Source organism: Delphinus delphis, chromosome 3 (assembly GCF_949987515.2).
Source record: "Delphinus delphis chromosome 3, mDelDel1.2, whole genome shotgun sequence".
In the NCBI taxonomy this organism is placed as follows: domain Eukaryota; kingdom Metazoa; phylum Chordata; class Mammalia; order Artiodactyla; family Delphinidae; genus Delphinus; species Delphinus delphis.
In genome coordinates this window covers 27,383,741-27,399,988 of record NC_082685.1, presented here as the reverse complement: position 1 = coordinate 27,399,988, position 16,248 = coordinate 27,383,741, and the positions used below count along the sequence as shown (strand labels likewise).

The window sequence follows — 16,248 nt, the reverse complement described above, 5'->3', positions numbered from 1 at the left end:
AGAGCAAATACTGGGCAAGTGAGGCCATGGAGGCCACACCCATGTCAGAGTTTTTATCATTATTTTCACCCTCGTGCCATCAGGAGGGAGCCTCATTTTCCTGTTCTAGCTCAGTAGTCATCAAAGCCAGGCCTATGTCACTAAGGCCTGAAGGGCAGGGCCCGGGCAGTGCCCAGGCAGGTAATGTAAAAGAGTGAAGGGGCTGATGTATGTTAAACCCACAGAAATCCATAAAGCAGGGTACTGTCAACATTTGGGGTTGGATAGTTCTTTGTTGTGGTGGCTGCCCTATGTATTGTAGGACACTTAGTAGCATCCCTGACCTCTAGCCACCAGATGCCTACCCACCAGATCCTCCTTAGTTGGGTTAACCCAAAAAAGTCTCTAGACATTGCCAAATGGCGTGTGTGTGTGCACGTGCGTGTGTGTATACAGAATTACCCCCATTTGTAAGCCACTATCATAAAGAAATACCATCTCTGCCCTGTTTTTCTAGAACAGCATACCTTTCTCACTCTATCTTTTGTTTTTCCACTTTGGATAATGACAGGGATGTAAGAAATACTTTATGTTTCATTCACCATTACCCTGCAATAGGGAAAAACAAAAAAGCCTAGTGCCAGTGAAGGCCTACCTGGTAGCCAGCATCTGGCCTCAGGGGTCAGGATTATAGGAAGGAGTAGGTGGGCCTGCAGCAGAGTGAAGCAGATGGGCCCCAGCTAAAAGGGACAGTTGCTGTCCTGCTCTGGTTGACCGCCGTCCTTTTACGATGCAAGGCCGACACTGTCACATCTTCCGTTTTTTCAAAAGGAGCCAGGAAACATGATTTTTAAATGCATTTTCCAATTTATGAATATTGGTGATAACTAATTGAAAGTTTTTAAAACACTGAATGTGTCCAGTGAAACACGGGGCCCAGATTCGGTTTGCATATGAGTTTGCATTCTTTGCTTTACAACAGCAAAGAGGAGGTAAAGCCGTGGTGGGTTCCTTTCCCAGATCTACACATCAAGCTTTGCCAGAATTGCAAAGCAGGGATCTGTGCTTTGTTTGTTTCTAGTTCTTCCACACAGCCTGCTCTTTTCTGAATGTCCTTCATTGCCGTTGTTTTGCACACAGAAGATTTTATTTAGATATAGATTATGTTTTGGCAGGCGTTCCTGTGTTCCCAATTATGCTGATGAATGAAAAGATGTTACCAAATATTCCACCTGCTTAGAATCACAGAACATCAGAACTGGAAGGGCCCTTTAGAGATCATATTGTCCAGCATTTTTCAAGTGTTTATTTTTAGCTGAGGACCAATAAAAAAAATATCCTGCTCAACACAGAAATTGGATGAAAGCCAAGCTATTCTAATTGAAGTCGAGTGGGGGGCCCAGAGCCCATTATAATGGGCCTCTCCTGAGCTCCCATGTAGACCCCTGTGGATTTGCTGGGGAGAAATCCTGAAGTACTTCAGAGAATAGTTTGAAGCTACAGGTCTGGTGCAACCCACCATTTTACCAATGAGGAAAGTAAGGCACAGAGAGACAAAGAGGTGTGTACGAGATCCTGGAGTGGATTAGAGTTAGATTCAGGGCAAGTACCCTGGCACGAGTGTTTGTCCAGAAGCATCACAAACTTCTTGATGTATTCAAGTACCTGTAGGATGAATTAATGTAATTAAAAGATATACTTGTTAGGGTTTGGGGGTTGCAAGAAAGAGATGCTGACTGTGGCCGCCTTAATCAGGGAAGGTACTTATGGGAAGGGGGAGGGGAAATGGGCTACGAAGGGTAGGGCCAGAGACACTCAAGGATCCACGACAGGTGGTGTGACATTGCCTTCAGAATGTTCCATCCCAGCATCACTCTGCTAAAGGTCCAGTCTCCAGGGGACACCATTCTATTGGCCTTCCTTGGATGACCTCTCCATCAATGCCCCCACCAAGCCTACATCCATCAAGGGAGGTAGAATTTCCCAAAGGAAAACGTTCATGGAGTTATGAGAGGTCAGACAAAGGCACAGATGTCCACAGCAGAAAACAAAAAGTAAAGGATGCTGCTGGCAAGGATGGCGGAGGCTCCAAGGAAGAGGAAGGTATATCAGCCTGAAGGGGTTTTCCTGGTGCTAATTAGTTACATGGCTGCCTTCTCTTTGCCTATCTCCTTCAGGGATAAGGGGAGGCAGAGTGAATGGATGGTTCCCCATCCCCACCCCACTCCGCGTTCTGCCAGATGATGTCATTAGCACACTCTCTCTAATGTGCTAATGAGGTTAATCTGCTAATCCAAACCAGGACTAAGCACTGTATACATGAGGGCCCAGTGTAGTGAGAACACTGCCTTGGGTAATGATGGGTTTTAAAGTGCAATTTGTGGAATATCCAAGACAGAGTGAAACTTAGAAGCTATCTGTGGCAGACGAGGCTGAGTGCCCACACAATAGCCATTCCATCCTTCTTCCTGGCTAAGTGATCCCTGATTTTTTTTTTTCATGATCACAATTTGCTCAGTTAACAATGACTTATAACAGGTGATGGCCATGTGACCCCGCTCTAGCCAATGAGAATCAGAAGAAATAAACTTCCTGGGGCTTCAGGAAAACATTTTTTTCCCAATTAAAGTAAAAGGAAGGGGGACAAATTCAATGAGCACAGCACATTTTTTGCCATAGTTTTTCCCCCTCTTCCTTTCTGAGAAACAATAAGATGCCTGGAGGTGTGGTAGCCACCTTGAAGCCATGAAGACAAGAGTCACACCCTAAGGATGGAGGAGCAGCTCTGGACTGACCATCTCTGGCTTCTTGTTAAGGAAGAAAACTAAAGCAGAACTTATTCAGTTTAGCCATGGCGATCAGATTTCTGCTACATCCCCATCTGATACATACATCATCTAATTCAATGCCTTGATTTTACAGGTGAGGTCACTGAGGCCCAGAGAGGCACAAGGACATTCCCAAGGTCAACAACAAATCAGTGACTCAGCTGAGGCAAAAGAGCCAGACTCTTGACCTCAAGTCCAATGTTCTTACTAATAGTGTGTTTCAGAATATGTAGATTACTTTCCAAGAGTATGAAGTAGCCAACTGCGTTTTTCAAAGACTGCTGATAATGAGTAAATCACAATGCGTGTGAAGTTTTAAACTTTTGTTTTAATGCCCAGTGCAGTCAGGGCATCATCACCATGATCGTCAGTATCATCATCTTTTTCTCATCAGGAGAGATTTGAGCAACCCTGTGATTATAAGAGAGCTAATTGCAAAGATAATCCCAGGCTGGAAGATTATTCAGGGAAAAGTCTAGACATCTGTGTGTGTGTGTGTGTGTCTGTGTGTGTGTGTGCGTGCTTTTGTGAGAGAGGGTACATGCAGGGAGGTCTTTATGGAGAGAAGGACCATATGTTGGTACTAGGACCCAGCCACTAAAGGGTTAATGCCATTTGAGTCTTGGAATCCTGGGATGATGCCAAATATAATGTACTCTTCCTGATAACGTAGCATCATAACATTTGATTTCTGCTTAGAGTGAAGCAATGCACGTTTTGCCAAAATAACTGTACTTAACCATCCCACATTCACTTGGGTTAATGCCGGTCTGCTGTGTTAACAGTCTTCATGGGAAAGAAAGACAAATTCCAGCGGCCGGCATCATGGCCTCACACGTGGGGAGGTCACTCCCGGCAGAGCTGTGAGAGCAACTGCACCATTACTTTTTAAGCATCTGTGGGGTGCGCAGCTTGGTGCTAAGCTCCAGGGAAGGGCGGGAGAGTTGGGAAAGTATAAGGCACAGTCCCTGCCCTGCCTGGAAGAGCCTACCATCCGGCTCTGAGAGTAGAACAAACTAAGAGTGGAAAGAACAAAGTAAGAGCATGTTCTTTAATGTGAAATGTGTGGTGGAGACTCAGGAGTTCAGGCAAACAGGAGGATGGCTCTTTTGAGTAAATGGCTCTTGAATTAGACCCCAGGGTGGTCAGAACTGAAACAGAGGGGAATGGGGGAGGGGCAACTATTCCAGGAGCGCAACAAGCCTAAGCAAGCATGACTTCTTAGAGTTGGGCAGAAGCTGCTGGGAAGAAATAGGAAATGGGATTAGAAAGGCATCCATCCATCCACCCATTCACTGATTCATTTAACAACAAATATTGAGCACTGTGATAGGCAGAATAATAGCTCCCCAAAAATGTCCAAGTCCTAACCCCCAGAACCTGTGTATAAGTGACCTTACATGGCAAAGTAGACTTTTTAGGTGTAATTAAGGATCTTGAAGATGGTAAGAGTATCCTGGAGTATACACATGGACCCAATGCAATTACAGTGTCCTTATAAGTGAGGAAAGGAGGCAGGGGAGGCAGAGAAAGATTAGAAAAAGCAACACCATTGGCTTGAAGATGGAGGAAGGGGCCGTGAACCAAGGAATGTGGGCGACCTCCAGAAGCTGGAGAAGGGAAGGAAACAATTTCCTCCTTAGACCCTCCAGAAAGAACTCAGCCCTGCTCACACTTGACTTTAGCCCAGCGAAACCCATTTCAGACTTCTGACCTCCAGAAGCATAAGATTAATCTGTGCTGCATTAAGCCACCGTCTGTGGTGATTTATAATAGCAGCAACAGGAAATGAAGACAAGTACCCTGTAAGTGCCAGGCACTATGCCTGTAGCTGAGGCTACAACTGAAAACAGTTGTAGTTAGAGACATAGCCCCCAGCCTCAGGGACTTTGCACTGAATAGTAACAAACTAATTGCGGAGCTATTTAATTATGGTTGCAAGGGGACATAGCTGTAGAGCAGAAGCTGGGGACGTCCAGAGAGTGTGTAAAGAACTCCTGCCTAGTGAGTGAGCTGAGGGGGCCTTGATGAGGAACGGGGGGAGCCCTGAGCTCCAAAGCAGTGCTGTCCTAAGGAACTAGCATGTGAGCCACCTGTCTAAATTCAAATTCTCTAGTGTCCAAATTTTTTTTTAAGTATTTAAAAAGCAGTGAAATTCGTGTTAACAATATGTTTTATTGAACCCCATATTCCAAAGTGTTATCATTTCAACATGTAACCAATATAAAACATTACTGAGATATGTTACCTCTTTTTGGTTTGTTTTCCAGAACTCTTTCTGTGAAATCTAGTGGGTTTTTTTACACTTACAGCACATCTCAGCTCGGAGTAGCCTTATTTCAAGTGCTCAAAGACACATGTAGCCAAGTAGCTTCCATACTGGATAGAGAACGAGTAAGATTTACTTGTGGAGGCGGTGGTGATAGGATTCAGGGCGGTGATGGGGTCAGGGAGAGGGAGGGAAGAGCATGGTGGGCAGAAGCGGGCAGTGTGCAGGCCTGAGGAGGGGGAAGCAGGGCGAACCGGAGGAACAGGAGGCAAGCCAGTGGAGGGAGGCTGGGGTGTGCAGACGGAGCATCGGGCCAAATGAGCCTGCGGAGCAATGGGACCCATGGAAGGACTGTAAGCTGTGGACCAACATAATCAAACTGGGGCTTTTCAAACATCTTTGAGAACAGATAAGAACATGTTTCGATCGGATAGAGAAGGGTTTAGAGGGTGGTGAATGTCAGCCATGGGAGATAAGATACGTCTAATCCGACCTTCTTCCCACGCCAGCGCTTTACTCTAGAGGTGAACAAACAAACTGACTGGACTGAGAAGTTCCATGAAAAGCCCCAGGGGGCTCCATGAGGTCGGACCCGGTCTCCTCACATTGCTTTTTCCAGAACCCACCCTAGGCTGAGCTTGTACTGCTCAGCGTCATCATCATAATCAGCATCGACACTTCCTGAGCCTTTCTGATGAGCCAGACCCCGTACAAAGCCCTTTGTTTTAAGCTTCTCAACAATTCTTCCAGACAGGGATTATGATTATTACCTCCATTTAACAGATGAGATAACAGAGGCTCAGGGACATTAAGTGACAGGCACAAAGCCACACGGCCTGGAGTGGCAGTGGGGGGACTTGACCCAGGTTATCAGGGCCCGGAGGGAAGCCGGGGCCGGGCACGTGCTGGGTAACAAGGAGAGAAACAACCTCCTGTCTTAGAGCAGTGCTGGGAGGGCGATTTTCCAAGCCTGGGAAGGTGGAGCAGAGATCTGTGTTCTTTCTTCCTCTTTTGAAGTGAACGAGTGGTCTTTCCTGAGCAGCCCGACTTTATTTCAGAGTCCCCAAGAGGCTTGCGGGACGCCGAAATCCAGAGGGTGGTAACTTGCCCTCATCCCATTCATTTCAGGGTCTGTGCCAGCCCTCGCGGGGCCTCACGCTCTCAGCTCGAGTGCGCCTGGTGCCCTGTCAGCCCCCTGAGGTGAGCAACTTGCCCACCTTCATTCTCAGCCTGGTTCACGCGATTGTCTCCTCCCTTCCTTCTTCCTTTCTTCTTTCTTTGTTTCTTTTTTGCCAGGTCGACTTCTTAGTGCCCTCAGACCCTTGGCCTGCAATCTCACGGTCTCTTCCTGAGAGGGGTGATAGACAAGGCCATTGCACAGACTGGAAACTGAGGCCGGAGAGCACAGGGGACTGCTCTCCACCAGCACACCTAAGCTCTTCCCTGTGCTCTCATTACCACCAGATCCTTTCCTGAAGCCTGTGTACCTCGGCATTTGGATGTATCCTGCTGGCTTATCGGCACTTTGTATCTGTTCCCAGTGAGAGTCCGCTTCCATTATGTGAAAAAGACCCTCTCGCCCATTCCCTTCCTTGCCTTTTTTTGAAAACAGCAGCAGACGTGTCCCTCGAATGAGGAATTTTTTTTTTCCCAAATGAGTTTGCATTCACTTAGCCACAAATATGTTCCCTGTGTTTGTGTGCCTGTGTGGGCATCTATGATGATAAAGGCACACATTCAGATTACTTGAACACAAAATCCAATGTGCTGCAATTCCATTTTTGATGTAAATGAATAAACTTTCTTTCTGGAGCGTTGTAAGTGCCGTTGAAATCACACTGCATTTAGAGAGCAGCATCTCTTTCTCTCCTCTTTCCCTGTTCTTCCAAACAGCTCTTCCACTGAATGCAGGTCCAAAGTGTCTAAGAAGTCCCTGGTCCATGGATGTCCGCTCTTTATTTTAAACCATCTTAAATATATCCTTATCAGACCCAATGCCCTCCAGTATTCTAAAGGCCTTTGTTGTATAAGCAATTTCTCCATTCCATGGTGGCTTATCTGACAGTTTCTCATTTACCTTCTACTTATTATTGCAGTCGACTTTGAATTTTAAAACCCCACTGAGGGTTTAAAGGATCTTGAAGGACTAAATCAGAAACCTAGATTAGCAGTTACTATAAACCTTCAGGAAAGCTCGTTTTTTTTCCCCTTTTTTTCTCTTTGGATCAATGTGAAGTACAATCCAAATACATCCTATAATGAAGCTGATATCCTGGTTAAGTGTCTTTATATTTCACTCAACTCTCTGCCAGCCGTCATCATTTCATTCTCACTAGCCAAAGATATTCCGAGGATGATGCCTTTTTTATCTGAATTCTGGGGAAATACTCACTCCAACCTTAAGCCTCATTTAGGCTGAATTAAAATTCATTTTCTTGCCGCCTTCCCTCTTGGCTCCTTTCCTCAGCTTTATTCGAAAGCAGCGGCGCCAGGCTGTACGCCGTACCGCCTGAGTTTCTGCACCCCAGGAGCTCTCTCCCCCAGGCGGAGACCACCAGTGTGCATCCTGACAATGGGGAAAACTAGGATGGGCTTCTTAGGTTCTGAAACTCAGGAAAAGAAAGACGCAGCTGCTGATGAAACACCTGGGTGTCAGCTCAGTGACAGGGTTGCTGGGATAGCCTTGCCCATGCTCCCTAGGAAATCCCCGCAACTCTTAAGTGCCCCTCTCTTTTCCCCTCCTCTGCCACATCTGATGTGTGTATTCTGAGGAGTCTGATCCGTTCTGCTCAACAAGGCTGCCCTTCACGGTTCGTTTTGGCCAAACGTGACAGCAGCAGTAGCTAACACTATATGAGTGTGCCACGTGCCAAGCACCGTCCAGGGTGCTTGATAAATAATAATTCATTTATTCTTCACAACAACCCTATGAAATAAATACTGTTATTCTCTCCCATTACAGATGAGGACACGGAGGGCTCAAGGGGTCAACTTGCCCAACATCACATAGCTAGTTGATGGCAGAATCCATTTACATAATTCAGGCAATCTGCATCCAGAATCGGTGCCCTTCACCACTGGGCCACGCTACCCCTCCCTCTCGGTGCTGATTCTCCCGGGCTCTGGGCTAAGTATACACAGACATATTTTCACATGGTCTTCTCAACAGGTGGGCATTGTGATTGCATTTTTATAAGACACATATCCAAGTCACATAGCCAGTGAGTGTAGGAGCTAGACAAATTTACTTCCTCATTCAGCAGACATTTACTGAGGATCTAATATGTTCTATGCTCAGTGCTACAGATACAACAATAAGAACAGACATGACCTCTACTCTCACAAAGCTCTCTGTGGGGGGAGGCAGACGTTTATCAAATGAAGCCATCATTGCCAAGTTGACTAAGAAGACAGACCTCCAACCAGTGCAGTATCTGACATAGCTGGCAGTGGGGTGGGCATGCAGTAGGGCTTTTCTCAGCCCATCCATCCATGAGAAGCCAGGTGGTAATGGGCAGATGTTGGGGAAAAGGCAGCGGAAAATATTACCAACAAAGGAGCTGTGTGTGCACGGGTCTGGCAGTGAGGAAACAAGGTGAGCTTGTGACAGTGGAACCAGGCCAGTGTGGCAAGAATGCCAAGAGCCAGAGGAGGGGACGCGGGAATGTCTTGAAATGAGGCTGAAGAAACAAGAACTTGTAGTTTCTCTGACCATAAGTGATGTTTTAACTCCCGCTATTACACCGACCATACTTTTATAGCAGGTTCTTGGCAGCAAAGTTTGCTTTTCTTGTTTTCATGAAACAGTTGGTAAAAGCATGTTTTCCAAATCTCAGGAACATGGCTTGTGTTGCAGACAGACATAATTTCAAGTATCCCTCTGATTTGCCATCACTAGCATATTCCGTCAGGGCCCTATTTGCAAAGGAGATGATGCAGGTGAAAACCCTTATACACAGCGACGTGCTTTCCACACGCCTGGGTTATTATCCTTAACAACGGAGCTTGTTTTGGAAGATGCACATGTCTCTTACAAGAGTGGATGTACGTAAAGTGTCCAAAATGGTGCCTGGATCCCGGTAAACAACTATATCAGTGTTAACTATTGCTTTTACAATCTTGCCTCCCTTTTTTTCTTTCCCCAGGCATGGTCTGAGAACCTGGGCATCATGAAAACTGTCTCATGGGTCCATGTCCCTCTTCTCTTTCAGGCCAGAACAAAATCTGCTTCATCCCAGGCATGGTGGGACCTATATTAGAGATGACACTTATCCCTGAGGCTGAGCTCCGGAAAGCCACCATCCCAATCTTCTTCGACATGATGCTGTGTGAATATCAAAGGAGTGGGGATTTCAAAAAGGTAAAAAATGAGGCTGGAAACTCATGCCAGCATCCCTAATCCCCAGCCCATTTCTCCATAATGATATCCTTGCTCCATCTGCCTGGACCTCATTCAGAGGCTTGACGGTAGGCTGGGGACCTTTATTCTGGTACCCTGAATGAGCTGGCAGCTCGGATTTGGTCAATATTCTATCACACTTTCCTGCCCGAGGCCGAGATTAAAATGCACTTTCTTGCTGTGTATCAGCGTGGTCCCTTTCTCAACAGGAAATAGTAAGGATTCTATTTCTGTACGGAAGAGCCCCCTCAAGGTGTGTCCAAAGGCCCCCTCCCTCCCACCTGCCCCAACGGGACACCCACCTCTGTCCAGCACTTCTGCTCTGGGATGACTCGGAAGATCTGAATAGCTGAGAGAGCGCCTACCCCGCTAGGTGTCAGACCTGGCCACGCGTCAGGGTTGACAGCAAGTAGAGCCCAAGGCCTATACGTAGGGAGGCCCCGCAGACCCGCCGCGGGGATGGAATGGGAGGCTTTCCCCAGCATGTAGGGAGTGGGCCACCTGTGTCAAACGCGAGGGCCACTGACCAAGCATTGAAAATCCTGTCAAACTGGAAGGATAAGGACCGTTTTCTGGGCCCAGTCACTCCAGATGCTTCTGCCAGTGGAATAAGCACTGGTTTCCACAACAGGTTCCTGGCAACATTCAGTAGTCACTCCCAGTTTAGGAAGGTGTGTCTAAGTCCTGCCAAGTTTGCCTTAGCAGTACCTCCAGGTCTCGCCCTCCTGTCCGCTCAGCCCCCTTCTCACCTGGTGCTCCGCCTAACTGGGCTCCGTGCCCTCTCTCCGGCCTTGCCGCATTTCTGCCTCTCATTCTATACCACGTCTGGCCGCCAAACAGTTTTCCTTAAAACAGGTATCTAAGTGCCTTCTAAAAGGCAGCAGATTCCCAAGTGCTTTTCCTTAAAATCCTTGCAGACCTTACCCTCCCATTGTTCACTGGTTCTCTAATCCTCACCAAATAAAGCCCAAACCCTGTCTCCTGCATTTCAGGCCCTCCTTGCTCTGGCCTTCCATCAAATGTTCCAGCCATTTCCTCCAACTCCTTCCTCCCACCTCACCTCCAGGCAACCCCCACCCCCCACCCCCACCAGCTCACCTGAATTGCGTTGCCTTGGTGAGCATCCTCCTTCATGTTTCGTCTTCCTCGGGTTCTCTGCCACATTCACAGTCCTTCCTGCCAACATCGTCTACACTCCTGCCAATCCTGCAAAGCCCACTGCAACGCTCATCCTTTACGAGATCTTTGCCCTCTATTCCTGTGTCATTCCAGCTGTCTGAGGTACCCTTATTATACACTGCCTTGCACTAAACTCATTTCTGCATCTTCCTCATCTTCATGTCATTAAAGTGATGATGATGGTGACAATGACTGCCGTTAACTGGGCGTTTACTCTGTGTCAAGCACTGTAAATAACTTCCATACAGTAGTTAGTTCATGGGATGAACTTTTTATTACAACCCTGTGAGGTAGGCAGCATTACCACCCAATTTTAAGATGGAAGTGCTGAGGCTTAGAGAGGTGAAGTCACTTACCCGAAGTCACACATCAAGAAAGAGGCAGAGCAGAGGTTGCAACACACAGATCACTACAATCCCAAGCCCAGGCTGTGCCCACTGCACCATCCAGCCACTGGCCTCGTCGCAGTAAGTGCTGGCTGAATGAAAGAACGAGTGGCATCCTTGCATGCAGTGCCTTCTCAGAAAATGTTCCGTGGAGCTCTAATCCCACCAGATGCTCTATGGAAGAGGGTTTCGAGGTTAAATACCTTGGGAAGCCCCTGCATGCCATAACCCCTGTTGGAGACTTCCAGTGCACATTAACGTAGCCAAGGCACTGAGCTGTTCCACAGTAAACAGACCTGTTGAATTTCTCAAATTTAGTTCTTGAAGAAACAGCTATTGGATGTGCCAATCACTTTGGGAAAGGTGGTTCTAAGAGGAAAGAGACTAGTTAGCTGTGATGATCTCAGTGTGAGAGGGTGCGCTGCCCGCCCAGGGACTGGTGGGAGCTCTCTAGTCCCAGGAAGGCTGGTGACCAGCTGCCCCCCTGCAAGGAGCCTGTAAAGAAATCAGGTGAGGAGTTCAGATGGAGAAAGACACCATATCCAACCAGCTGGGGTGGGGGAGTAGAAGGCGCAACCCTGGATCGAGTGATGGTTGTCTGGAATCTGCTGCCTTTTAAGGGGCGGGGGGGAAAGTCTGTGAAGCTTGGGAACCTGTGAAGGGCACAGTACATGGGATGAAGGGCATTGTGCTTCCCCTCAGGTCAGCACTTCCCGCAATGGTATGGGCACCAGCTGGCTCAGAAGATGTCCTGGGAGCAGGTGTGCAAAAGATACACTCCCAGTACTGATGGTATACAATGTACGAAGGAGAAGCGCACCCAGGTCCTTTCTGGATTACAACCTGACAGTTGTGTTTGGTGGCCTCATGTCTTCCGAGGCTTGCCTGTCATGTGATTTTCCTGCCCTAATGGATTCCCTTATTGAGGCATCCCTGTGGCATGCACCCACCTATTCCCCATGAATGGGGTCATCCCTGGGCTCCTCGCTCCAGGCATGTGTTCATCGTTAGCTCCTTCCCCAGTTGCTTCTCTTCATTGCTACCTTATCAAAAGGGATGGGACAGTCAGGCTGACTAATGGGGCAGCTTCCCATGTGAACGCAAGCTGCATGCTTGATGGGAGCCCAGCTGTGGGATGAGCAGACCCAGGTGTTACCGCTTGGTTCGGAGTAAGCAGCCATGGACGGTGTCCCCAGGAAAGGGAGGAAGCATGGCCCCCATGAGCCCCAAGCTGCCCTGATGGCCAGATCCAGAATGAACCGCAGAACCGGGGTTTGAGACCCAGCAGGCCTCGTGTGCAAGCTGGTATTAGTGCACGATGCCAAACAATGAGATAAGGGAAGAACCACGTGCCCAGAAGATGACAGGGTTCCCTTTCTAACATGTGGGTTTTAATGGAAATAGCAGAGCTCACAGGAGAACTTAGCAGGGCCTTTGCTCCTGGCTCACAGCAGGCCCTCTGGCCTGATACCCAATGTCGTGTAGTTCCTTTGCTGTCGTCCCTTTGCTGGGCTCTTCCTTTGCTTTCTTCGCCGGAAGAATCCTAGTCATCCTTCGGCTGAGGCCTCACATGTTGGGAAAGCCTTTCCTGCTTCTTGGGGCAGTGGAGCACCTGGATGCAAGAGACCAAGATTTGTTCCGGCAGGATGAGCATGGACGGAACTGGGACAGGAAGAGGGTAGACTCTGAGTGGCTGGGCTGGGGAGAAGGAGGCTCCAGGGCAGTCTCTCTGCTATAAGTTTCTTATGCAACCTCATCACCAGATTTCCCTCCCTCCCCCTCTAGCCCCAATTAAATGCCCGATGCATTTGACTGACAGCCGTTACCCCTCAGGAGTACATCACTTCACCCCAGACCGTCTCTGTCTTTAACTGGGACTGGATTTCATGTCCCTGGTACACTCCATGATTCCCGTGGTGGGGCTGTGGACCGCAAGAGGGGCCTTGAGTTGGCCACGCTGTGGCTGGCGTGGCCATGCCCCAGTTAAAGTGAAATGCATCTAGTCCTACCTGCGTGGAGCTCAGGCATGTCACCTGTGCCCCATAGCATGACAACCTGCTCATAGGTCTGCCTCCATCACAAGACTGTGAGCTCCTCTTTGAGGGCCAAAGTGGTTCCCTCAGGCCTGAACTCCCAGCACCTGTCAAGTGCCTGACGGGAATGTGACGTGAACCATGTCAACGTTCTCAGTATGAATGGAGGCATTTAGACCTCCATCCCACCACTGCCTTGGTACAGAGAGGAACATTCCAGTAAATGTTTTTATAATGTAGGATAATGAGGGTGGCTGACCACTGCCTGAGTAACCCCATAGGAGGCTGGGTAGACCAGCTGTCTTGCTGGCCAAGTCTTTGTGGAGGGAGGGACTGTGGGCTTTCTAGATGATGTTGGTGGGAAGGAATGGAGGTCCTGGGATGTAGAGAGGAAGTAGGGGGTTACCTATGAGGCAGATTGTAGAACAGGATTAGGTACTAATCACAGGAGGGTCTGAGCTCTCAGCAGGCAGGAGATCCAGAGAGAATCCCTTTCTCAGAGAAGGAAGAGATAATAGCATTTGACAGCAGCACTTAAAACAGTGCCTGGAACACAGCAGGAACTCAATAATTGCTTGTTGAATGAATTAATGGACAAAGATATCAGTTTAGCAGATTCCACTGAGACTGAGTGTTGGCATGGAGTGAATTGGTGATTCAAATGGCTTAGAACATCATGTGGAAAAGTGCAAATCAATTCCCTAACTATGTACTGAGCACCTACTGTCTTCTGGACACTGTGCTTTGGAGTCAGATAGACTTGCTGCTTATCAGCTGAATAAATTTGGGTAGGTTAGTTAACCTTTCTCAGTCTCAGTTTTTCATCCATAAAATGTGTATCAGAATACCATCATAGGTTCCCAAACTCAAGCTCCATGGGTGATGAAATGAAACAGGAAGAGATGAGATAACTCAAAGAAAATTAGGAAGCTGCAGCAACTTGCATCGGCGTCCCTCCTCACATGACACTGTCTCCTCCAGCTTCCTCCCGTGTTGGCTTCCACCCGCCCCAGGACAGCCAGCATTTAGTTAACAAAGGAGACCACAGGCTGACTTACTGGTGCCAGTTTCATCTTTGTTATCTCTCTGCCATCCTGGCCTGTCACACTATCTCTGCCCCCTCCCGTGTCATAGTCAGCACTTTACCTTTTTTTTTAAAGGAATTTTGCCTTTTTTATAAAAAATTTTATTTATTTTTAAATTTATTTTTGACTGTGTTGGGTCTTCGTTTCTGTGCGAGGGCTTTCTCTAGTTGCGGCAAGTGGGGGCCACTCCTCATCGCGGTGCGTGGGCCTCTCACTATCGCGGCCTCTCTTGTTGCGGAGCACAGGCTCCAGACGCGCAGGCTCAGTAATTGTGGCTCATGGGGCCAGCTGCTCCGCGGCATGTGGGATCTTCCCAGACCAGGGCTCGAAACCCGTGTCCCCTGCATTGGCAGGCAGATTCTCAACCACTGCGCCACCAGGGAAGCCCAGCACTTTACCTTTGAAGGTAGCTGAGGAAGAGCTCTTGATCCCTAAATTTCACACTTCGGAGGGGCCCGGCTCCTATCAAAGAAATGTTCTAGGCAAACAAGATGATGAGAATAGCCAAGAGGTTCTAAAGCAGTCAAGAGAGGCAGAGGAAACAGTGCAGGGAAGGCATGATGCAAATGTGAGGCCCACGTGATGTCATTCTGCTGCAGCAGGAGGTCTGGACTCCTAGAGCTCACCCCCGTTTTCCTGAGTGTTTAAGATGGCTATTGGGCCCTGCGGCATGTAACTTTTGTGAAAGTAACCTGAGGATGCTCCTTAACAAATATCCATCTTGCAGGGGTGGGGGAAGGAGTCAGTGATGTGATGCAGTCTTGTAGTGTGGATGAAATGGGATTAATTTGGAGAAGCCAGAGCTGCGCCCTAAGCTCTGCATAGTGACAGTGTTGGGGGGTAAGGCCTGTCATGCTGACGTAACGTAGTGTATGTTTGGGACTGTATGGGACCCTTGGGAGGACCCTAAGTCAAGCCCATCCATCCTTTGAAACCCAAGACAAAGGTCCCACTTCGCCTGTTTCCTGATTTATAAATGAGGCTGATGATATCCATTTCCCTTGACAGTTGTAATATGATGCTAATGAAGAGGACAGTGTCCACAATGTCATGATGATGATTGCTACCAAATATGAAGCACTTACTATGTGCTAAGCGCCAGGCCAGGCCTTTCACATGTGTTTTCCCATTAACTTCTCGCCACAGCACTATAAAGTCGGTGCTGTTTTAAATTTCCATTCAATAGATGAGAAAACTGAGCCTCAGAAAGGCTTATTAACTTGCCCAACATCACATGGTGGGGAAAACAGTCAAAGCACGACTCAAACTAAGTCTGTTTGTTGTCAAACCCTGTGGTCATAGCCACTCCTGAGCAGAGCACAGGACTGGCCCCGGCAGCCCAAAGGGCCAGAGTCTACCCTGGGACATGCTTGACTGAGGCCTTCCCTCTCTAACGCACTCCGGAGGGTTCAGGCATGGCTGGCGTCCTCAGCTCTGCACATTCCTGGAACCCTGTAATTTCCCTCCCTGTGGGCTCTTTTGTGACCCTGAGACAAGTGCTTATTTAGCCCATCCACTTCTTGGCTCTAAAGGAAAGTTCATCTCATAGGAGGAACCGTGCCAGCATTTACCATTGAACAATTTAGACAAAAAAGCTGGTTTTCTCCCCCGAGAACTGCTTTGCAGTAACATTCAGCAGTAATAACAATAACATTAGCAGCAATCATAAGATGACAAGCAAACCCAGTACGTACTTGAGCCTACGCACTCCCCTAGTGCTTTAGAAATAAAATTTCCCCAGCCCTCCCAACTACCCCACGAGGTAGGTACCACTGTTATTCCTATAATATTGATCAGAATCAACAAGCTATGGCCCCAGGCCGACTCTGTCCTGCCACCTGTTTTTGTAAATAAAGTTTTACTGGACTGGAGTCACGCCCATTTGTTTTTGTGTTGGCTGCGGCTGATTTGGCGCTGTAACAGCAGAGGTGAGTCGTTGTGACAGAGACTGACCCACGACGCCTAAAATATTTACTGTCTGGCCCTTAAAGAAAATGTCTACTGAGCCCTGACATAAACTATGACACTGAGGATTAGAAAGATCTACTAGCTTTCCCAAGATGGTGGAGGGGATGGAGGAGACATTGAAA

The 16,248-nt window shown here is 48.0% G+C and overlaps 1 protein-coding gene across 1 annotated transcript in view; it reads left to right on the top strand.

The window, feature by feature from the left end:
* The window catches only part of DOCK2 (dedicator of cytokinesis 2), a 408,525-nt gene that overhangs the window by 337,500 nt on the left and 54,777 nt on the right, over nt 1-16,248 (top strand). The window contains exon 33 of the mRNA XM_060008407.1: nt 9,288-9,436. Within this exon, the coding sequence (XP_059864390.1) occupies nt 9,288-9,436 (149 nt within the window). The remainder of the gene's footprint in view (nt 1-9,287; nt 9,437-16,248) is intronic.